Source organism: Arachis stenosperma, chromosome 5 (genome assembly GCF_014773155.1).
Source record: "Arachis stenosperma cultivar V10309 chromosome 5, arast.V10309.gnm1.PFL2, whole genome shotgun sequence".
Classification (NCBI taxonomy): domain Eukaryota; kingdom Viridiplantae; phylum Streptophyta; class Magnoliopsida; order Fabales; family Fabaceae; genus Arachis; species Arachis stenosperma.
In genome coordinates, this window is record NC_080381.1 from 120,259,507 (window position 1) to 120,283,878 (window position 24,372).

Here is a 24,372-nt window from a genome sequence, read left to right on the forward strand (position 1 = left end):
TATTCACTCAAGTTACAGTTAGTGGATAATAATGATACTAATTCGAATAATATAAAAGATGCCATGCAAAAAAAAAAAAAAATTAGAAGCTCTAGCACGTCATACTCCACAAGCCACCAATTGCAATGCAATAAGAGACGTGGTCCAAAAAGTACTAATTTCCCATACTTTAATACCATTATAGATCACAAGAAAATAAATAAATAAACACCATGCTTTACTTTTGATAGGATGACACGGATAGCAACTAAGCTATTTCTCTAACTTAACGCTTCAAAAGAAAATAATTACAAAACTTTGAAAAAATGAAAATATTAGAAAATGGATCAATATCAAGAACTTTTGAAGGAAATATTCTACTATGAACCATTTGATTGGATTAAAGTATTAAACACATATATTTGTTCGGTTGTTCGTTGGATCAGTTGAGGAGAAGTTGTTGGGAATGAAGGTCTGAACCTAAACGTGGGAGTTGAGGTAAGAAAGTGAGCCTGTAAATCGTCGGTTAATCGGTGAATAGAGTCACCTTCAAGGACACTCCGATACCACACGATGAAACGGCTAATTAGGATTAAAGTGACATATCTGGAGCTCTCTCTCGTATCCTCATTCGTCCGGGTAGACCCCTGTCTCATTAGAGCCTAACTCCTTTCATAGCTTTTGCCAGCTGTCGAGTCTCTCATTGTTCGTGTCATGCGGAGGGGCAAGCGTCGTTTGTTGGGTCGTGCGTGAATCGCGTTGAGTTGGGTCGGAACAATATTCCCAATATGTTAGAACGTGATACACGCAGCTGATGCATTCATCTGTCTGGTCCCTGGGACCACAACCTCTACTCAACGCGAGTCAACCATCACTAACTTAGACTTCTGGAGGCTTCTTTGCGTGTGGGGGTTACCCCCAATGCTCGTCTCGAGATCGTCACCTCGATCATTATATCTGGAGTATTAAATGCTTTTTAAAAGAGATTTAAAAATGTCTGGAAAGTTTAGGTATGGCAATTTGACTTCCCGTGAACCGTTGTGTGTGGTACACGTCCAACGTGATAAGTACCTCTTTTAGGATGACCGTAGAGAGGATTTGTAAGGGCTCTGCGACTCGAGGGCAATATGCGGAGGTGATTCCAAAAAAGCTAACTTTGAGCTTTTAGTCTTGGTTCTCTAGAAACGTGTCTAATTTTATAAACTTATTATATTAACGGCCAACTAAAATTATTACATGTATATTATGGTGTCACTTAACTTTTTACATGAACAAATTTATACGTAGTTAACAACAAAAATGACAACAATGACTAATTTAAATTCTTTTAAAGAATGAATTTAATTAAAAGAATATTTAAAAAATAAATGAACTAATTTGATCATTTGGCCGTTAAAATTTTGTTTTCAAAGACTAACGTGTCCCGTATGAGTATCGTCGTTTTAACCTTAAAATCCTCAATTCAGTTTAATAATTATCTTCAGACTCAAGAGATAGTAATATATAGAATTACGCTAATATCTTCAATTTTTATTTTCTTTTTTCGAAAAATAAAAGATAAATTACTCTCCATAATGATCCAATATTATTATTGCAACGGGGCAAATTTGAGAATTCAGTCTTCATTTTTGGGACTACAAATCAATGCCTTGAAGTCGCACTTGGGCGAGATAGCCCGAAGGAGCAACCTCGCCGTGAGTTCCTGTTTCACCACCGCGCCATCTTTCTCCACCAAAACCGCTGCCACTATCCTCTCGTAATCGCCGCCTCCACCCGCCACGTAAGCCACAATAGCAGCCTGAAGCGGCCCCAGGCTCGGATTATACGCCGCTGACTCAATATACGATCCTCTATACACCTTCCCCTCGCAATCCATAACTGCCGCGCCCGAAGGTGACGCGCTGTACGGCGCGTGAGATGCATTCGCGGCTTCTAAAGCCGCGAACACAAGTTTCAGTTCGAAATCATTTGAGTTGAATTTGTTTGGCAGCGACAAGCCATGGTTGTGAGGCTCCAAGAGTAATGGAACGGAATCAGGGAGAAGATCGCGGGGACCGAAGCGGTGGTTGAGAAATTGGGAGAGAGGGGAGAAGTTTGGGTTTCTTTGGTTTGTGATTACGATTTTGAGGTCGGTGGCGTTTGGAAGCTCCTGGAGGAACTGGCGGCAGTGTCCGCACGGCGCGGCGGAGACGGCGAATGAGACCAGGGAGGGCTCCGAGTTGAGGAGGAGGTTGGCGACGAGGAACTGCTCGGCGTGGATGGTGTGGTGGAAGGGGAGCCCAGGGAACTCGAGGTTGACGCCAATGAAGATGCGGCCGGATTTTCCGACTCCCACGGCGGCGACGGGGAATTTCGAGATCGGAGGACGGGCTAGGGATTGGGCTGTAGGGACGAGGGTTGGGAGGACCTCGTTGACGGAGGGGAGGCCGGAGGATTGGGCCAGGAGTTGGGCCTCCGTTGCCGGGATCACGAATCTAGGCTGGTCCATATTAAGAGTTTTTGTTTTTTTGTTTTTTAAATGCAACGAGAGGATTGTGGTTGTGAGTGAAGGAATGAATGAGGATTGAGAATGATTTTGTTTGTTCCAGAAAATGGGTGAGAGAATGGAGAGAGAGGAGTGGGGGAAGAAGCATTGTAGACGATGACGGCAACTTATAGTATAGAGTCAAGGTGTCTTTTGTCATTTCCTTTTTCCTTTTTTTATTTTTTTATGGGTTTCATAATCAATATACCTATGCATATGTTCTTAATACCATTAAAACACATTTTTTATTTATAACTAATTATATATTGTCAAATAAATAAAATTAACTATTATTTAAAATTTATCTAACGATATGAAGGTTATTATCAAATGACTAAGGGTGTGTGGAAGAAGACGATGCCTCACATTGTTTTGAAGTTTCCTTTGTCATTCTCAAAAGAAAAACTAGGTATTCCTTTACCATTGTTTCTTCTTATTCGTGTAATCTTTATTAACAAAGCTATTAATTAATAATTAACATATAATATCATTATAATTTAATGACTTTTTGAAAATACTTAAAATCTATACAAAGTTAAGATGCAATCTAGTAATCTGGTAATAATACGAAGAGTTTATATGCTTATGTTTATATGATTTTTGAGCTATGAAGTGATTACAATTTACATCGATTACTTTTGTTTGATACAATACAAGATTATATAACTGTGTAAATTTTTTTTACTAATTAATTATATATATACTGAGATATATGAAGACAAATATTTCTTAAATCTAATCCCGTCTTACACTATCAAAAATTTTCCTCTGCACCGAATTAAATATCCATAAATTTGGGTAGCATTGTCACCTCTACGACCTAACATCAATAATTGAAAAAATATCGCAAAGATCAAAGATGTGTTTGCAAGGGTGCCAATCACATTTTGCCACTAACTTTTGCATTGCATATGAATTAATTAATATTTACTTATCCGACAAATATATTAGGTCACATCAAACTTATGCATGAGTAGTCTTAATCTTTGTCATTGCGATTGATAACGAGTATTCTAATGCCTTATTATTGTAGAGAGGGTACAAAATGTACAATAATTATGTTCCTAAGATGTTAATTGCATGGCTGCTGATGATATACAAATCACTCAAGTAGACACGAAAAGGAATTAATAAGAGGGGCCAGAGGACCAAGAAAAACTAAAAGACAAAATCACAACTCATCCCTGCTGCTTGAAACGTCTCGTGATGGTAATTTATTTATCAATTCTAGAATAAAGAAAAATCACTTGTTTTTAGCTCTTTCTTGGGTTGGTGTTTCACTGTTTTGAGTTGCGTAACGGTATTAAAGAAGGAAAGGGTCTCATCAAACCCATAGATTACCATATGCTTGATGGGAACTAACGATGCGTTTAAAATATTTTCATCACACAATACGATTAAATTGTAATAATGATAATCTTTCATTCTCTAAGAAGAGAATGGTTCAAGCTAAGTGAGAGTAATTATTAGTTAAATTTTACATTAATGGTCAGATTTAAAACATAAATGCATGCAATTTTTTTAATTAACATATAACGTTTTAATTAATATGATATAAAATGAGGAGACTCAATATTTTTTTAATTCTTCTATATAAGTATATAACCACTTGGCTTACTTGATCTGTCTCTCTATGTAGATAGTAGTTTAATTTTAGGTGTTTGCTTCGGTATTACGATAAATTTAATGGTACCAGTATAATAAAAATATAGACAAATTAAAATATGACACGTGGATTATATTTTCTACGTCAATAATTATATTTTTTTTTTAAATACATATCATATCAATGATTTTACTAAATTATCCTTATACTTTAATAAGAATAAAATTTATATTTTATTTAATTTTTATAAAAAGATTTAAATATTCTTTTTGTATTGGACAAAAATAATCCTAATTCTTTAATTTAATTAAAATTTAATTAAATCTAATTTTATAATTTTAAATTTGAATCAATTTAAAAATTAAAACTAAAATACATTTCATTATTCATATACACTAAAAAATTATTTTGTTGATCATGCATCCTAATCTAATCTAATCTCTCCTAAAATGCAGCAGTCTATTCAGTTCCTCACCCTCTCCCTTCCTTGTCTAACTCTGTCATTGTCCTTCCTCCACTGATCTCGACTTAGTCATTGATCAATTCAACACTTCGTGTAGGTCTTACTCTTCTTCACTTGTGCGTCGATGCTTCGCCTTCTTCTCCAACGATTCTCAGGTGATTCTCTTTCCGTCTCTCATTTGATTCTCCAGTGTGCTTCCAATTCTAGCTGAGCTTACTTGCTACCATGATTTAATGAGATTTTTAGTCTTTCCAAAGATTTAGCATCAAATGAACTGATTTTGATTCTGTTTTTCTAAGCGTTAAAACATAAAACTGCCTTACTGCCTTAATATGTTCTATTTTGAGGGATTGAATCCTGATGAATTCTTTAGTTTTGGAAATATTTTTATTATTGATATCAATTCACCGTTTTTATTTTTTTAGTATTACATAGCGCAAGTAACTTAAAGGTATTTATCTAAGGTTTGAAGACACTACTGAGAAGAAAACATTAGGAGATGCTTCTTGATCTGATTCATCTCACTCAAAGGTATTCCTTCATTCATTGCTTTGCCTGCATTATTTGAAACCTTGCCACTTCTTGTTGTTCATGACTGCAAATCTTTTGATGAAATTCAAGTTTTGTGTTGCAAGCTATGGTGTGATGATCTATTGTGGCTTTATGTTGGTCTTATGTACTAGGACCTTATTGTGATGATCACCAAGTGTTTGATTTTATGTCATTTACTATGTACTGACTTGATTGTGTTCCTCTAAACCATATTGAATCAAAAGGAAAGGGTTCTGTGACTTTATTTTTTTGGTGCATTTGAAAACTTTTACGTTTTTTCCTTCTAGTATTTAGGCATCTTTTTTAACCGGGCACTTCCATCCTCTCACAATGAAACCGTGCATATTCTTTCCATTCTGTAGGGCAACAGAAGACTAGATGAAGATCGAGCATGCATCATTGATGCTGTCGCTTGGATTTGTTTCAAATTTTTGGTTTCCAAGTATTGAGGATGTCTCTTTTTTATATTAGATTAAAGAGTAGGATTTTTAAATTGAATGCAAATTAAAGTGATGATCACATTCTCACAAAATGGATCCGCTGCCCTGGTCATATAAATTGGTCTTGCAACATCTTATAGAGAGAACCTTTTTTGGCGAACTATAGAGAGAACCTTTGCCCTTAGCAGAGTTACTATGGATTTTAGATGAAAATTGTCACCCTAGTCTAGTTCATTACTAAGATGCATCATTTAATTGGTTTTTATTTTTCTTTCTCCTTATCAGGAAGCAGATTTGGAGTGCAATTATTTAACAAGAATCAGTTGTTTGGGGGAGGCTATGTTGCTTAGACTGGTGTGATTCATACTAATCATCACTCATTGTAGGACAGGAGGAATTCAAGTGTTCAACACAAGACATAACTGTAGATAATCGATTTTGTTCCTGCTGCTTATCTCATTTTTTTCTCTGTATATACTCATTTTGAGTAAGTAGGATAAGATAAAAGGTGTGGTCTGTGGTGACTAAGTATTATTCGTGGCTATGGTAGCTAAAAAATTTCATCAAATCTGAGAATGACACGTGTGACCTTTGAATTTATGGGAGCAGTGTTTGACTATGCTAATGATATGATAACTCACTAATGAAGGGCCGTAAATCATTTGCAACACAAAATTAGATTAAGTAAAGTGCAAAAATTTCATAATGCAATTGGATGAAAAATTTGGTAACAACATTTGGGAAAAAAAATCAAAAGATCTCCAAATCATGTGTTGAAAGCTTGGTTCTATGTTGAGAGAATGAAGAACTACGGTTCGAGCCGTGAGGGGTGTTTCCTATTGGAAGGGTGGGCTCTGCAAGTCACCGCAAGCAGTGAATCATTGAAATTCAGTGAGGAGAAGAGCGATTGGGGTGGCCAGTGGAGCTCTGCACGGAGTGTGTGCATGCAGTGCGTCAGTGAGAGTGAGAAGTGAGTTCTTGGGATCCGGTGAGGAGAACTGGAGAAGAGCAGTTACAGTGGAGCTCCGTGCAAAACGTGTGTGTCAGTAAGAGGTGCAACGGCCGACCATCGTCGTAGATGGAGGTGTGCGATCGCCATAGGAGCAGCGGCCGGCCAGCCATCATCACTCAATTTTTGGTGTCACTTTCCAATTTTACCGTCATGTAACAATGGATGACTTACAACTAGTTGCACAGATTCAACGTTAATTAAATATCTTACCATTCATAACCTCATTTGTCACGTGTCATATATTTATTAGTAGATCAACAATTAATCACCCTTAGCCACCACAAGTTATGGCACCATAGAACAGGCCAAGATAAAAAAGCTATATTGCTATAGTGAGATATCATTTATTTAATCTTTCGGGCCAAGATCAAAGGAAACGGTAAACCTTTGAACCCTCAGGGATTTTGCAAGTAACATGTGAAGCAAAGTTGTTATAGAATATAGGTAGAATCAAAGAATGTCTTGTTATGTATTATATATTATTGCAAGTGTTCCACTTACCCTTAAGAAGTGCCAATCTAAGTCTTTTCTAGTCCACATTAGACTCAACATACAAGACCATTTCTTCAGGCGTCTAAACTCTCTTGAAGGCTGAAGAAAACACCAAAGACCTTTCAGTTTCACGTAACATTAAAATATGTAAGGTCAAGCAAAAAATTTCTCGGACTGGTCGAAACTCAGACGGTACGAAATATGCTATAAAGATCTTGGGAAAGCAAGAAGCAATCAATGATATTATTTGCTCCAACTATAAAAGAGAATCCTAACTCTTTATTTCAAAAAAAATAAAAAAAGAAAATCAAAGAAGAAAAAGAAGATAAGAAGGGGAGGGAAAGGGAAAGAGAGAGAAAACAACATATATAGTAATAGACTACTAATTTATGATTTAGAATAAATTAAACAAATTAAAGATGATGATAAATTGATGCGTTTATTTTTGTGTGCGAAGAACAAAATTAAGTCCGATCCTAGGGAAAAGAAATTAAGAATACAAATATGTCTCAGCCTTTGATGACTACTACTACAACAGGCAACAGCTCTCGAAAAGAATACTAATCCCAAAGTTAAGTAAGAAAAAGAATACTAATCCCAAAGCTAAGTAAGAAGGACCAAACTTATGCACTCTTTCTGTAAGTTTTGTTCATTCCACTTTAATTCCATCATTACTATTTATAACCCTTTCTTTCTTTGTCTATCTTCGAAAGGAGTGCAAATTAAAAGAGTGCATAGAGGGGCTCTCAAGAAGGAAAAATGATACTAACCAACTACACTTTCAAATAATTCTTTTTCTCAAAACAAATGCTAGACGTACAAGTTTTAGTGAAACAATGCATCTTTTTCTTGCTAAAACCACACGAAACCACAAATAGTAACTTCTATTTTGCATTTACATTTTTCTTTTGTTGACTAATATACCTCTGTATAAAATTTATTATCCCTTTCAATCTAATAACTTTTTTGTTGTGATAAAGTTAAATTGAATGCCCATTTATGAGATTGGACGGCTAACCTTTCCTAAACTGAAGGAATAGCTTTTAAGGCAAAATGAAAGTAAATGAAGGTTGAAAACAAAGGCTTGTCACCAGTATAAATAGGTGAAGCCTCGCTTGTTTTTATACAACAAAAGCAATAAAATTTCCTCTCTCTTTTATAATGCAATTCTCTCTCTCTTTACTTTTAATACTTCTTTCTATTTTTACATATATATACATATTACAACATATAATATTAATGTATATATATAAATCATTATTGAGCTAATTATATTAATGCTAGAGTCTTCTATTTACATATTTTATATTTACATCTTCTTTATTTATTTAGTTGTTTTACAACACGTTATTAGCACGAGACTCTGGTCAAATTTTTAGGAAGACTCAGGTAATAAATTTTCATTATGTCGAAACTCTCTCATCTTGAATTCAATGCTCTTGATATATCTGGAAACAATTATTTATCATGGATACTAGATGCTGAAATTCATCTTGATTCAATGGATCTTGGAGATACCATTAAGGCTGAAAATAATGCATCCCAAAAGGATAAAGCCAAAGCCATTATTTTTCTTCGTCGTCATCTTGACGAATGATTAAAAATGAATATCTCACATTAAAAGATCCTACAGATCTTTGGAAAGACCTTGAAGAAAGGTATAATCATAAGAAAACGGTGATACTTCCTCAAGCCCGATATGAATGGACGCATTTGCGTTTACAAGATTTTAAATCTATAAATGAATATAATTCTGCAATGTTTCGAATCACCTCAAGAATGAAATTGTGTGGAAAAAAATAACTGATCATGATATATTGGAGAAAACTTTCTCAACCTTCCATGCCTTGAATGTGCTCCTGCAGCAGCAGTATCGAGAGAAAGGGTTTAAAAAATATTCTGAGTTAATTTCTTGCCTTCTTGTTGCTGAACGCAACAACGAGTTGTTATTGAAAAATCATAAAGCGCGCCCAGCTGGAGCTGCCCCATTTCCTGAAGTAAATGCGGCAAATTACCCCAGAAGAGGTAAATGGCAAGGTTTTAATAACAAGAAAAATTATGGAAGGAAAAAGAATTATGTTCAAAAGAGAGGATCTCACCAAAAGTGGGATAAAGAAAGAAATTCTGGGCAAAATAAATCAACAGAGGATTAGTGTTTCCGTTGTGGTGGAAATGGTCATTGGTCATGTACCTGTCGTACCCCAAGGCACCTAGTCAATCTTTACCAGGCATCTTTGAAAAAGGATGACAAAGGAAAGAAAACAAATTTTGTTTCAAATGATGCTGGGAACTCCACCACTCATTATGATGTATCTGATTTCTTTGAGGACTTTGAAGGAAATATTGGTCATTTGATCAATGATGGAATAGTTTAATGTGTGAGATTGTTAAGTATTGATGTAAATAAATAATGTAAAGAACTTATTATTAAGTTTTATTTTCTATATATTTAAGTTTCAAATATAATGTATATAAATAATGAAATGTCAATGTTTATGAATTTTGAAATTATTAAATATGTCAAATTTTAAAATAAAATTTTAGTATATGACATTATTTTGAACAGTGTTTCTTAGAAAAATAATTTCAATCAAGAATTCAATTTATTTGTGCATACTACTCATTTTATTATTATTTATCTTTGAAGAGAATGGCAAGGATATGTAATGAAGATGTATGCCTTGCGGATAGTGCAACTTCACACACTATTCTCGAAAGTGATATATATTTTACCCATCTTGTGTCAAAAGAGGAATATGTTAATACTATTATTGGCTCAGGCAATGTGATAGAAGGCTCTAGAAGAGCTATAATTTTGTTTCCTGGAGGAACAAAATTTATAATAAATAATGTACTATTATCTACCAAGTCTCTGAGAAACTTGTTGAGTTTCAAAGATATTCGCCGAAATGGATATCATGTTGAGACGATGAATGAGGGAAATCATGAGTATTTATGTATCACAACTCATGATTCAAATAAGAAATTTATATTAGAAAAATTATCCTCACTTTTATCTGGGTTGTATTATACCAAGATTAGTACAATTGAATCACATGCCATCTTAAACCAGAAGTTTACTAGCCCAAATGAATTCATAACTTGGCATGATAGATTGGATCATTTGGAACAACCATGATAAGGAGAATTATTGAAAATTTCTATGGACATTCACTAAAGAACCAGAAGATTCTTAAAACTAGTGAATTTTGTTATGCTGCATGTTCTCATGGAAAGTTAATTTTAAGGCCATCACCAGTAAAGATTGGATTTGAGTCCCCTGAATTCCTAGAAAGGATTCAAGGTGATATATATGGACCTATTCATCCACCATGTGGATCATTTAGATATTTTATGGTCCTGATAGACGCATATTCGAGATGGTCTCATGTGTGTTTATTATCTTCTCGCAACCTGGCGTTTGCGAGATTACTGGCTCAAATTATTCGATTAAAAGCACAATTTCCAGAAAATCCAATTAAAGGAATTCGTCTTGATAATGCTGGTGAATTTACTTCCCAAGCTTTTGATGCTTAATGTATGGCTAATGGAATAAATGTTGAACATCCAGTAGCTTATGTTCACACACAAAATGGATTAGCAGAATCACTTATTAAACGCCTCCAATTAATTGATAGACTCTTACTTATGAGAACAAATCTCCCAACTTCGGTTTGGGGGCATGCTATTTTACATGCCGCAGCACTTATTCGTTTGAGGCCAACAAGTTACTATCAATTCTCTCCCATGCAATTAGCTTTTGGCCAGCAGTCAAATGTCTCCCATTTAAGAATATTCGGGTGTGCGATATATATTCCCATTATATCACCTAATCGCACCAAAATGGGACCCCAAAGAAATTGGGGATATATGTTGGATATGATTCTCCCTCTATAGTGAGGTATCTTGAGATACAAACGGGAGATGTATTTAAAGCCCGATTTGCGGATTGTCATTTTGATGAATCAAAACTTCCAACATTAGGGGGAGAGAATAAGCTTCCTGAAAAGGAACTTAATTGGAATGCATCCTCGTTGATGCATTTAGATCCTCGATTGGCAATGTGAACTAGAAGTTCAAAAAATTATACATTTGCAAAGAATAGCAAATGAATTGCCTGATGCATTTTTCGATACAAAGTGGATAACCAAATCTTATATACCAGCGGAAAATGTCCCAATTCGAATTGATGTCCCAGTAGATGTAACACTCTCACTATCTGAAGTCACGCTTCCGGCTGCGCCACTCTGATAGCAAGAATTATTACGACTACTTTACATACTAAATAGTAAAATAGGAGCCTGTGCCTCGAAACTGTATCGCTGATTTTTTTGAAAACCAGAAATAAACACTTTATCTTAAGAAAAATACAAACAGGCATAGGTTCATATACAAGACTCCTTACATAATAACTCATAATATAATATACATATAAAACATATAATTCCTATCCCTCTTACAAACTTGTAATAACAAAGACGAGGGAAGAAAGTAATCTAATTAATACAACAACTTAATAAACCAAACACAGTATAACTCTTCTTAAAGCTTCTTCATCCAGTTCCTGAAAAAGTAAAGCTGTAGGGGGGTGAGAACCTAACCACACGGTCTCACCACGGAGTTTCAAAGTTGTCATAAGAAGATATTTAATAGGAAAACTGTTTTCAAGCTCAGTGATTATCATTGCCTTGTGAATCTTTTAAAAACCAATAGATAATCGTTCAAAACCTTTTCAAAGAAACAATGTTTAATCTTTCAGAAATCTGAGACCTTTCATTTCTTATAAGAAAATCTCAATCAGAGACCAACCACGCAATCAAACAACACAATTATTAATTCAGCATCAAAGTTCAATCTCAAATGTAACACGCTAGGACAACCACAGGCAAGGCAGACAAGGAAAGCACAAGTAGGCAGCAGTTACAGCAAATAGTTCAAGTAGCAGTTACAAACAATTTAGCAATTAGGCAAACCAAAACAAGTTCAAACTCAAGCAAAGCATACAAATGCATATGATGCATGCCTGTCCTATGGCTGATGAGGCTCATCTGTCGGTTATCCAGCCAACCCGACAAGTCTGAATTGTCCTTAGACTGTCCCCCGACGTGCATCCCCAAGAGTCTATGCATAGCTTTTTCTCAAATAATCAATATTACTCAATGGGGGTAACATACCCGGGAATTTATATAGTGCCCGGTCACACTTACGTTGTAGGATCAACAGAGTATCGAGTTTTCAACCTGGTACACGTGGTGGCAAGCCACGGTATTTTATCCAGGAAACCTCGTATCTCAGATAATTCAAATTCATAAGCCATATCTCATTTCCAAATTCATAAGTTCAACATTCTCAACATTCTCAATATCATCATCATTCATCAATCCATATCTCATTTTCAAATTCATTCAAAAAATCATATTTCAAAGAAAATCATCATCATCCTTCTTTCCATTCCGTTCATTAACAATCCCAATACAAAACATAATTCTTTCTTTGATAAATAAAGTCATCTTAAACCATATAATGCTTAAAATTAATCTTTTTAAAATAACTACTTTAAATGAAGCTTCTAATTTTATAAAATTTCGACAACATTTCCTCTAAAAATCGGATTCTGCCACCCTTTTTGGGTCCCAACAAAACCATTTCTCAAACTCCTTTCAATTCAATTTCAAAATCAGACCAATTTCAATATCTTAGTCCATTTTCAATTTAAACTCATTTTTCAGCAAATCAAACTCATTTCCAATATTATAATCCTTTTCAGATCTCAATTCATTTCCAACAAAGCCAACCAATATTTACTCAAACCCTTTCCAACGGTTTCAAATCCGAGTCATTCACAAATCTCAAGCCGTTTTCCAAACCCAAACTAACTCTAACATCAAATCATTTTTCCAATTTCTCAAATTATACTTGATAAACATTCAAATCGGATTTTCAAATTAATCTTTCATTAGCTATCTCAATACCAACTCAATATTCAGAAATAACCACAGTCAAGTAAGTAATCACATTCATTCAAGACAATTCAGTCCAATTCATAAGACTCCATAATCACTAAAAATAATTATTTGCTTAAATATCAATTTATAACTCTTAAGAATAAAAATGAGTTTAATGAAAACGCACCTACCTCAATTTGGTTTAAACGCATCAATTCCTCTTTCGTTCATCACTTCTGTTTGGCTTATGATCCTCACAGAGAGCAATTGCCTTACCAGCCTTTGATATTATAGTCCTATAATCTCCAACATTAGCAACATAGAGATGGTTATCAATCAAAACAGCGGTTGAAGCAGTAGAGCTATCACCAGTAAAGGTCTTCTTCAGAATACAGAAATTGAGAATTAGTACCTTGGTACGTTTCACTTATAGCCAATTTGGCATCAGTAAAAAATTGGATGCTTCATGAGATTATCAAAGAGATGCTTTTTTTTTTTCAAATACGCTGCAGCACGAGAACTACCATGACCATCAAATATTCCAAGTAAGCATATTGAATTACCACCAATTTTCAATGTTTTAATATCGTAAAAGTCCTCCATCGATACTTTCTTCCCTCTGAAGCTTGAATACCCACAGCTAAGTGGTGCACGAAATTGTGATCATCAATGGCGCCATCAACATGGTACGCTCAATTGAAATCTCAACTCTTTATCACAACTTCGCACAACTAACCAGCAAGTGCACTGGGTCGTCCAAGTAATAAACCTTACGCGAGTAAGGGTCGATCCCACGGAGATTGTTGGTATGAAGCAAGCTATGGTCACCTTGTAAATCTTAGTCAGGCAGATTCAATTGGTTATGGATGATATATGAATAAAGCATAAAGTAAAGATAGAGATACTTATGTAATTCATTGGTGAGAATTTCAGATAAGCGCATGGAGATGCTTTGTCCCTTCCGTCTCTCTGCTTTCCTACTGTCTTCATCCAATCCTTCTTACTCCTTTCCATGGCAAGCTGTATGTTGGGCATCACCGTTGTCAGTGGCTACAGTCCCGTCCTCTCAGTGAAAATGTTCAACGCACCATGTCACGGCACGGCTAATCATCTGTCGGTTCTCAATCAGGTTGGAATAGAATCCATTGATTCTTTTGCGTCTGTCACTAACGCCCAGCCTTCAGGAGTTTGAAGCTCGTCACAGTCATTCAATCATTGAATCCTACTCAGAATACCACAGACAAGGTTTAGACCTTCCAGATTCTCCTGAATGCCGCCATCAATTCTAGCTTATACCACGAAGATTCTGGTTAAAGAATCCAAGAGATAAACATTCAAGCCTTGTTTGCTTGTAGAACGGGAGTGGTTGTCAGGCACGCGTTCATAGGTGAGAATGATGATGAGCGTCACATAATCATCACATTCATCATGTTCTTGGGTACGAATGAATATCTTAGAATAAGAACAAGCTGAATTGAATAGAAGAACAATAGTAATTGCATTAATACTCGAGGTACAGCAGAGCTCCACACCTTAATTTATGGGGTGTAGAAACTCCACCGTTGAAAATACATAAGAACAAAAGTGATCATTGGCCTCGGCCCCAGAGAGGGAACCAGAAGAACCAAGATCTGATCTAAGAACTAGATGTCCGAAGATGAAAAATACAATGGTAAAAGGTCCTATTTGTAGAGAACTAGTAGCCTAGGGTTTACAGAAATGAGCAAATGACATAAAAATCCACTTCCGGGCCCACTTGGTGTGTGCTTGGGCTGAGCATTGAAGCATTTTCGTGTAGAGACTTCTCTTGGAGTTAAACGCCAGCTTTTGTGCCAGTTTGGGCGTTTAACTCCCATTCTTGTGCCAGTTCCGGCGTTTAACGCTGGGCAGTTTTGAGCTGATTCGGAACGCCGGTTTAGGCCATCAAATCTCGAGCAAAGTATGGACTATTATACATTGCTGGAAAGCCCAGGATGTCTACTTTCCAACGCCATTGAGAGCGCGCCAATTGGGCTTCTGTAGCTCCAGAAAATCCACTTCAAGTGCAGGGAGGTCAGAATCCAACAGCATCTGCAGTCCTTTTCAGTCTCTGAATCAGATTTTTGCTCAGGTCCCTCAATTTCAGCCAGAAAATACCTGAAATCACAGAAAAAAACACAAACTCATAGTAAAGTCCATAAAAGTGAATTTTAACTAAAAACTAATAAAAATATACTAAAAACTAACTAAAACATACTAAAAACATACTAAAAACAATGCCAAAAAGCGTATAAATTATCCGCTCATCACAACACCAAACATAAATTGTTGCTTGTCCCCAAGCAACTGAAAATCAAATAAGATAAAGAGAAAAGAATATGCAATGAATTCCAAAAACATCTATGAAGATCAGTATTAATTAGATGAGCGGGGCTTTTAGCTTTTTGCCTCTGAATAGTTTTGGCATCTCACTCTATCCTTTGAAATTCAGAATGATTGGCTTCTATAGGAACTCAGAATCCAGATAGTGTTATTGATTCTCCTAGTTAAGTATGATGATTCTTGAACACAGCTACTTTATGAGTCTTGGCCATGGCCCAAAGCACTCTGTCTTCCAGTATTACCACCGGATACATACATGCCACAGACACATAATTGGGTGAACCTTTTCAGATTGTGACTCAGCTTTGCTAGAGTCCCCAATTAGAGGTGTCCAGAGTTCTTAAGCACACTCCTTTTGCCTTGGATCACAACTTTATTTCTTTCTTTTTCTTTCTTTTTCTCTTTCTCCCTTTTTTTTTCATTTTTTTTCTTTTTTTCGCTTCTTTTTTTTGTATTCACTGCTTTTTCTTGCTTCAAGAATCATTTTTATGATTTTTTCAGATCCTCAGTAACATGTCTCCTTTTTCATCATTCTTTCAAGAGCCAACCATTCATGAACAACAAATTCAAAAGACATATGCACTGTTTAAGCATACATTCAGAAAACAAAAGTATTGCCACCACATCAAAATAATTAATCTGTTATAAAATTCAAAATTCATGCAATTCTTCTCTTTTTCAATTAAGAACATTTTTCATTTAAGAGAGGTGATGGATTCATAGGACATTCATAACTTTAAGGCATAGACACTAAGACACTAATGATCACAAGACACAAACATAGATAAACATAAGCATGAAAATTCAAAAAACAGGAAAATAAAGAACAAGGAAATTAAAGAACGGGTCCACCTTAGTGATGGCGGCTTGTTCTTCCTCTTGAAGATCTTATGGAGTGCTTGAGCTCCTCAATGTCTCTTCCTTGCCTTTGTTGCTCCTCTCTCATGATTCTTTGATCTTCTCTAATTTCATAGAGGAGGATGGAATGTTCTTGGTGCTCCACCCTTAGTTGTCCCATGTTGGAACTCAATTCTCCTAGGGAGGTGTTGATTTGCTCCCAATAGTTTTGTGGAGGAAAGTGCATCCCTTGAGGCATCTCAGGGATTTCATGATGAGTGGGATCTCTTGTTTGCTCCATCCTTTTCTTAGTGATGGGCTTGTCCTCATCATGGGGATGTCTCCCTCTATGTCAACTCTAACTGAATAACAGAGGTGACAAATGAGATGAGGAAAGGCTAACCTTGCCAAGGTAGAGGACTTGTCCGCCACCTTATAAAGTTCTTGGGCTATAACCTCATGAACTTCTACTTCTTCTCCAATCATGATGCTATGAATCATGATGGCCTGGTCTATAGTAACTTCGGACCGGTTGCTAGTGGGAATGATTGAGCGTTTGATAAAGTCCAACCATCCCCTAGCCACGGGCTTGAGGTCATGCCTTCTCAGTTGAACCGGCTTTCCTCTTGAATCTCTCTTCCATTGGGCGCCCTCTTCACAGATGTCTCTGAGGACTTGGTCCAACCTTTGATCAAAGTTGACCCTTCTAGTGTAAGGGTGTTCATCTCCTTGCATCATGGGCAAGTTGAATGCCAACCTTACATTTTCCGGACTAAAATCTAAGTATTTCCCCCGAACCATTGTAAGCCAATTCTTTGGGTCCGGGTTCACACTTTGATCATGGTTCTTGGTGATCCATGCATTGGCATAGAATTCTTGAACCATTAAGATTCTGACTTGTTGAATAGGGTTGGTAAGAACTTCCCAACCTCTTCTTCGAATCTCATGTCGGATCTCCAGATATTCACTCTTTTTGAGTTTGAAAGGGACCTCGGGGATCACCTTCTTCAAGGCCACAACTTCATAGAAGTGGTCTTGATGCACCCTTGAGATGAATCTCTCCATCTCCCATGACTCGGAGGTGGAAGCTTTTGCCTTCCCTTTCCTCTTTCTAGAGGTTTCTCCGGCCTTGGATGCCATAAATGGTTATGGAAAAACAAAAAGCAATGCTTTTACCATACCAAACTTAAAAGGTTTGCTCGTCCTCGAGCAAAAGAAGAAAGAAGAGAGTAGACGAAGAAGAAATAGAGGAGATAGAGGTGGCTTTGTGGTTCGGCCAAATTGGGAGAAGTAGTGTTTAGGGTGTGTGAAAATGAGGGAGTGAAGATAGATTTATATAGGGGTGGAGAGAGGGGTAGGGTTCGGTTATGGGAGGGTGGGTTTGGGAGGGAAAGTGGTTTGAATTTGAATGGTGAGGTAGGTGGGGTTTTATGAAGGATGGATGTGAGTGGTGAAGAGAAAGATGGGATTTGATAGGTGAAGGGTTTTGGGGGAAGAGGTGTTGAGGTGATTGGTGAATGGGTGAAGAAGAGAGAGAGTGGTGGGGTAGGTGGGGATCCTGTGGGATCCACAGATCCTGAGGTTTCAAGGAAAAGTCATCCCTGCACCAAGTGGCGAGCAAAATTGCTCTCTGTGCCAATTCTGGCGTTAAACGCCGAGCTGGTGCCCATTTCTGGCGTTTAACGCCAACTTCTTGCCCTTTCCTGGCGTTTAACGCCAGTCTGGTGCCCCTTTCTGGCGTTAAACGCCCAGAATGGTGCCAGACTAGGCGTTAAACGCCCATTTGTTGCCCCTTACTGGCGTTTAAACGCCAGCAGGTTCTTCCTCCAGGGTGTGCTATTTTTCTTTCCATTTTTCATTCTGTTTTTACTTTTTCAATTGATTTTGTGACTTCTCATGATCATCAACCTACAGAAAACATAAAATATAACATTGGGTTGCCTCCCAACAAGCGCTTCTTTAATGTCAGTAGCTTGATAGTGGGCTCTCATGGAGCCTCAAAGATACTCAGAGCAATGTTGGAACCTCCCAACACCAAACTTAGAGTTTGAATGTGGGGGTTCAACACCAAACTTAGAAGTTGGTTGTGGCCTCCCAACACCAAACTTAGAGTTTGACTGTGGGGGCTCTGTCTGACTCTGTTTTGAGAGAAGCTCTTCATGCTTCCTCTCCATGGTGACAGAGGGATATCCTTGAGCCTTAAACACAAAGGATTCTTCATTCACTTGAATGATCAGTTCACCTCTGTCAACATCAATCACAGCCTTTGCTGTGGCTAGGAAGGGTCTGCCAAGGATGATGGATTCATCCATGCACTTCCCAGTCTCTAGGACTATGAAATCAGCAGGGATGTAATGGTCTTCAATCTTCACCAGAACATCCTCTACAAGTCCATAAGCTTGTTTTCTTGAATTGTCTGCCATCTCTAGTGAGATTCTTGCAGCTTGCACCTCAAAGATCCCTAGCTTCTCCATTACAGAGAGAGGCATGAGGTTTACACTTGACCCTAAGTCACACAGAGCCTTCTGAAAGGTCATGGTGCCTATGGTACAAGGTATTGAAAACTTCCCAGGATCTTGTCTCTTTTGAGGTAATCTCTGCCTAGACAAGTCATCCAGTTCTTTGGTGAGCAAAGGAGGTTCATTCTCCCAAGTCTCATTACCAAATAACTTGTCATTTAGCTTTATGATTGCTCCAAGGTATTTAGCAACTTGCTCTTCAGTGACATACTCATCCTCTTCAGAGGAAGAATACTCATCAGAGCTCATGAATGGCAGAAGTAAATCTAATGGAATCTCTATGGTCTCAGTGTGAGCCTCAGATTCTCATGGTTCCTCTTTAGGGAACTCATTGGAGGCCAGTGGACGTCCATTGAGGTCTTCCTCAGTGGCGTTCACTGCCTCTTCCTCCTCTCCAAATTCGGCCATGTTGATGGCCTTGCACTCTCCTTTTGGATTTTCTTCTGTATTGCTTGGAAGAGTACTAGGAGGGAGTTCAGTAATTTTCTTGCTCAGCTGACCCACTTGTGCCTCTAAATTCCTAATGGAGGACCTTGTTTCAGTCATGAAACTTTGAGTGGTTTTGATTAGATCAGAGACCATGGTTGCTAAGTCAGAGTGGTTCTGCTTAGAATTCTTTGTCTGTTGCTGAGAAGATGATGGAAAAGGCTTGCCATTGCTAAACCTGTTTCTTCCACCATTATTGTTGTTGAAACCTTGTTGAGGTCTCTGTTGATCCTTCCATGAGAGATTTGGATGATTTCTCCATGAAGAATTATAGGTGTTTCCATAGGGTTCTCTCATGTAGTTCACCTCTTCCATTGAAGGGTTCTCAGGATCATAAGCTTCTTCTTCAGATGAAGCATCCTTAGTACTGCCTAGTGCATTTTGCATTCCAGACAGACTTTGAGAAATCAAATTGACTTGCTGAGTCAATATCTTGTTCTGAGCCAATATGGCATTCAGAGTATCAATCTCAAGAACTTCTTTCTTCTGATTCGTCCCATTGTTCACAGGATTCCTTTCAGAAGTGTACATGAATTGGTTATTTGCAACCATTTCAATTAGTTCTTGAGCTTCTGTAGGCGTCTTCTTCAGATGAAGAGATCCTCCAGCAGAGCTATCCAAAGACATCTTGGATAGTTCAGACAGACCATCATAGAAGATACCTATGATGCTCCATTCAGAAAGCATGTCAGAGGGACACTTTCTGATTAATTGTTTGTATCTTTCCCAAGCTTCATAGAGGGATTCTCCTTCCTTCTGTCTGAAGGTTTGGACTTCCACTCTAAGCTTACTCAATTTTTGAGGTGGAAAGAACTTTGCCAAGAAGGCATTGACTAGCTTTTCCCAAGAGTTCAGGCTTTCTTTAGGTTGTGAATCCAACCATATCCTAGCTCTGTCTCTTACAGCAAAAGGGAATAGCATAAGTCTGTAGACTTCAGGGTCAACCCCATTAGTCTTGACAGTGTCACAGATTTGCAAGAATTCAGCTAAAAACTGATGAGGATCTTCCAATGGAAGTCCATGGAATTTGCAATTCTGTTGCATTAGAGAAACTAATTGAGGCTTAAGCTCAAAGTTGTTTGCTCCAATGGCAGGGATAGAGATGCTTCTCCCATAGAAGTCGGGAGTAGGTGCAGTAAAGTCACCCAGCACATTCCTTGCATTGTTGGCATTGTTGTTGTTTTCGGCTGCCATGGGTTCTTCTTCTTTGAAGATTTCTGTTAGGTCCTCTACAGAGAGTTGTGCCTTAGCTTCTCTTAGCTTTCGCTTCAAGGTCCTTTCATGTTCAGGGTCAGCCTCAACAAGAATGCTTTTGTCTTTGCTCCTGCTCATATGAAAGAGAAGAGAACAAGAAAGTATGGAATTCTCTATGTCACAGTGTAGAGATTCCTTGAGGTGTCAGAGGAAATGAAAAATAGAATGAAGAAGTAGAGAATTCGAACTTATCAAGAAAGATGGGGTTCGAATTGTGCATTAAGGAATAGTATTAGTCCATAAATAGAAGGATGTGAGAAGAGGGGAAGAAATTTTCGAAAATTAATTAAAAACATTTTAAAAACATTTTGAAAAATTGATTGATAATTTTCGAAAACTAAAAGTGGGAAAGAAATCAAGTGATTTTTGAAAAAGATTTTGAAATTAGAAATAAAAAAGATATGATTGAAAACTATTTTGAAAAAGATGTGATTAAAAAGATATGATTGAAAAGTTATGGTTTTAAAAAGATGTGATTGAGAAGATATGATTTGAAAAATAATTTAAAAAGATTTGATTTTGAAAATTAATGACTTGGCTAACAAGAAAAGATATGATTCAAACATTAAACCTTTCTCAACAGAAAAGGCAACATACTTGAAATGTTGAATCAAATCATTAATTGATAGCAAGTATTTTTGAAAATGGAAAGAAATTGATTTTGAAAAAGATTTGATTGAAAAGATTTGATTTGAAAAAGATTTGATTTTGAAAAATTTTGAAAACTTGAAAAAAAATTTGCATTAAAAACAAAATCTTTCCTCTTGTGCCATCCTGGCGTTAAACGCCCAGAATGGTGCACATTCTGGCGTTTAACGCCCAGCCAGGCACCCTGGCTGGCGTTTAAACGCCAGTTTACCTTCTTCACTGGGCGTTTTGAACGTCCAGCTTTTTCTGTGTAATTCCTCTGCTGTATGTTCTGAATCTTCAATTCTCTGTATTATTGACTTGAAAAGACACAAATTAAAAATATTTTTGGATTTTTGATGATGAGAAATAATCGAAATACAACTAAAATCAAATAACAATGCATGCAAGACACCAAACTTAGCAGTTTGTATACTACTGACACTAACAAAATGAGAATGCATATGAGAAACAACAAAACACTCAAGTCAAGAGAATTTAAAAATCAGAGCAATGAAATCATCAAGAACATCTTGAAGATCACTTAAGACACATGAATGAATGCAAGAAGAACAGAAACATGCAATTGACACCAAATTTAAAATGAGACACTAGACTCAACAAGAAACATGAGAATATTTTTGGTTTTTTATGATTTTGTAATTTTTTTTATTTTTCGAAAATTAAGTGGAACAGAAAATAAAGGTATCAAAATTCTTAATGAGAATTCCAGGAATCATGCAATGTTAGTCTAAAGCTTCAGTCTAAAGAAATTAGACATGGCTGGCCAAGCTTCAGCAGGACATTGCATTCAAGAGCTAAATTGATGAGAATCAATCAGCTTTGGTGATGATAAGAACATCACCTTGAAACACTAGAATTCATTCTTAAGAACTCTGAAGATAAATACCTAATCTAAGCAACAAGATGAACCGTCAGTTGTCCAAACTCAAAACAATCCCCGGCAACGGCGCTAAAAACTTGGTGCACGAAATTGTGATCATCAATGGCGCCATCAACATGGTACGCTCAATTGAAATCTCAACTCTTTATCACAACTTCGCACAACTAACCAGCAAGTGCACTGGGTCGTCCAAGTAATAAACCTTACGTGAGTAAGGGTCGATCTCACGGAGATTGTTGGTATGAAGCAAGCTATGGTCACCTTGTAAATCTTAGTCAGGCAGATTCAATTGGTTATGGATGATATATGAATAAATCATAAAGTAAAGATAGAGATACTTATGTAATTCATTGGTGAGAATTTCAGATAAGCGCATGGAGATGCTTTGTCCCTTCCGTCTCTCTGCTTTCCTACTGTCTTCATCCAATCCTTCTTACTCCTTTCCATGGCAAGCTGTATGTTGGGCATCACCGTTGTCAATGGCTACAGTCCCGTCCTCTCAGTGAAAATGTTCAACGCACCCTGTCACGGCACGGCTAATCATCTGTCGGTTCTCAATCAGGTTGGAATAGAATCCATTGATTCTTTTGCGTCTGTCACTAACGCCCAGCCTTCAGGAGTTTGAAGCTCGTCACAGTCATTCAATCATTGAATCCTACTCAGAATATCACAGACAAGGTTTAGACCTTCCGGATTCTCTTGAATGCCGCCATCAATTCTAGCTTATACCACGAAGATTCTGGTTAAAGAATCCAAGAGATAAACATTCAAGCCTTGTTTGCTTGTAGAACGGGAGTGGTTGTCAGGCACGCGTTCATAAGTGAGAATGATGATGAGCGTCACATAATCATCACATTCATCATATTCTTGGGTACGAATGAATATCTTAGAATAAGAACAAGCTGAATTGAATAGAAGAACAATAGTAATTGCATTAATACTCGAGGTACAGCAGAGCTCCACACCTTAATCTATGGTGTGTAGAAACTCCACCGTTGAAAATATATAAGAACAAAAGTGATCATTGGCCTCGGCCCCAGAGAGAGAACCAGAAGAACCAAGATCTGATCTAAGAACTAGATGTCCGAAGATAAAAAATACAATGGTAAAAGGTCCTATTTGTAGAGAACTAGTAGCCTAAGGTTTACAGAAATGAGCAAATGACATAAAAATCCACTTTCGGGCCCACTTGGTGTGTGCTTGGGCTGAGCATTGAAGCATTTTCGTGTAGAGACTTCTCTTGGAGTTAAACGCCAGCTTTTGTGCCAGTTTGGGCATTTAACTCCCATTCTTGTGCCAGTTCCGGCGTTTAACGCCGGGCAGTTTTGAGCTGATTTGGAACGCCGGTTTGGGCCATCAAATCTCAGGCAAAGTATGGACTATTATACATTGCTGGAAAGCCCAGAATGTCTACTTTCCAACGCTGTTGAGAGCGCGCCAATTGGACTTCTGTAGCTCCAGAAAATCCACTTCGAGTGCAGGGAGATCAGAATCCAATAGCATCTGCAGTCCTTTTCAGTCTCTGAATCAGATTTTTGCTCAGGTCCCTCAATTTCAGCCAGAAAATACCTGAAATCACAGAAAAATACACAAACTCATAGTAAAGTCCAGAAAAGTAAATTTTAACTAAAAACTAATAAAAATATACTAAAAACTAACTAAAACATACTAAAAACAATGCCAAAAAGCGTATAAATTATCCGCTCATCACTAAGCCTTCCATTCTCACTATTCCACCCTCCACTTGCAAACCGGCCATCATCTTTCTCTGGCATCATATCTACAAGGGAACCAGCACTTTTTGACACGGAACCCGTACCCACCATCATCACTATGAATGTCTTGAATTGACGAGTAGGCGAATAAGAAATACTTGGGACAGCTTGCAAACTCCTCCTAGTGTTGTTTATTCTCACTCATTTGGCAAAGGTTCCAGCTTGAACAACCAAAAACCTTACACAACTGCTGCATACCATCTAAACGACCAACCAAGAAGACAAGGGTTCCGACGGCAACTCCAGTAGCTACCTCTAGTGGCGGCGGCAGCTGAATAACTCACAATAACAACTTCATTCAATATAAACACTCTCTCACAACAGCAACGAAACAACTTAAGCGTACAAAACGAGATCAGAAATAAGGGTAAGGCTTACCAGAACAGTAGCAGCTTCAACGGTGGTTCTCCGGCGACAACGGCACCATTTTCCGGCAATAGAGGCACGGCTACAGCAACGGCGGTGGCAGAACAGCAACTCCAAGAATTCAACCACTGAACCAATCTTCACCAAATTCCAAACCTTGATTTTGGAAAACCCAATCTACGAATCTTCCTCATCAAATCCCGATGACACCGTACAACTCACCGGCGTCC

The 24,372-nt window shown here is 37.3% G+C and overlaps 1 protein-coding gene and 1 pseudogene across 1 annotated transcript; both read right to left on the bottom strand.

Annotated features, from left to right (window-relative positions):
* Positions 1 to 1,481: 1,481 nt before the first annotated feature.
* LOC130982720 (cytidine deaminase 1-like) lies at positions 1,482 to 2,616 on the bottom strand. The gene has a single exon (XM_057906790.1). It carries the CDS (start codon positions 2,465 to 2,467, stop codon positions 1,595 to 1,597), a length of 873 nt encoding a protein of 290 aa, XP_057762773.1. The 5' UTR covers positions 2,468 to 2,616; the 3' UTR covers positions 1,482 to 1,594.
* A 10,609-nt stretch (positions 2,617 to 13,225) lies between these two features.
* On the bottom strand, positions 13,226 to 23,977 carry LOC130979896 (probable protein phosphatase 2C 76; annotated as a pseudogene).
* Positions 23,978 to 24,372: the final 395 nt, after the last annotated feature.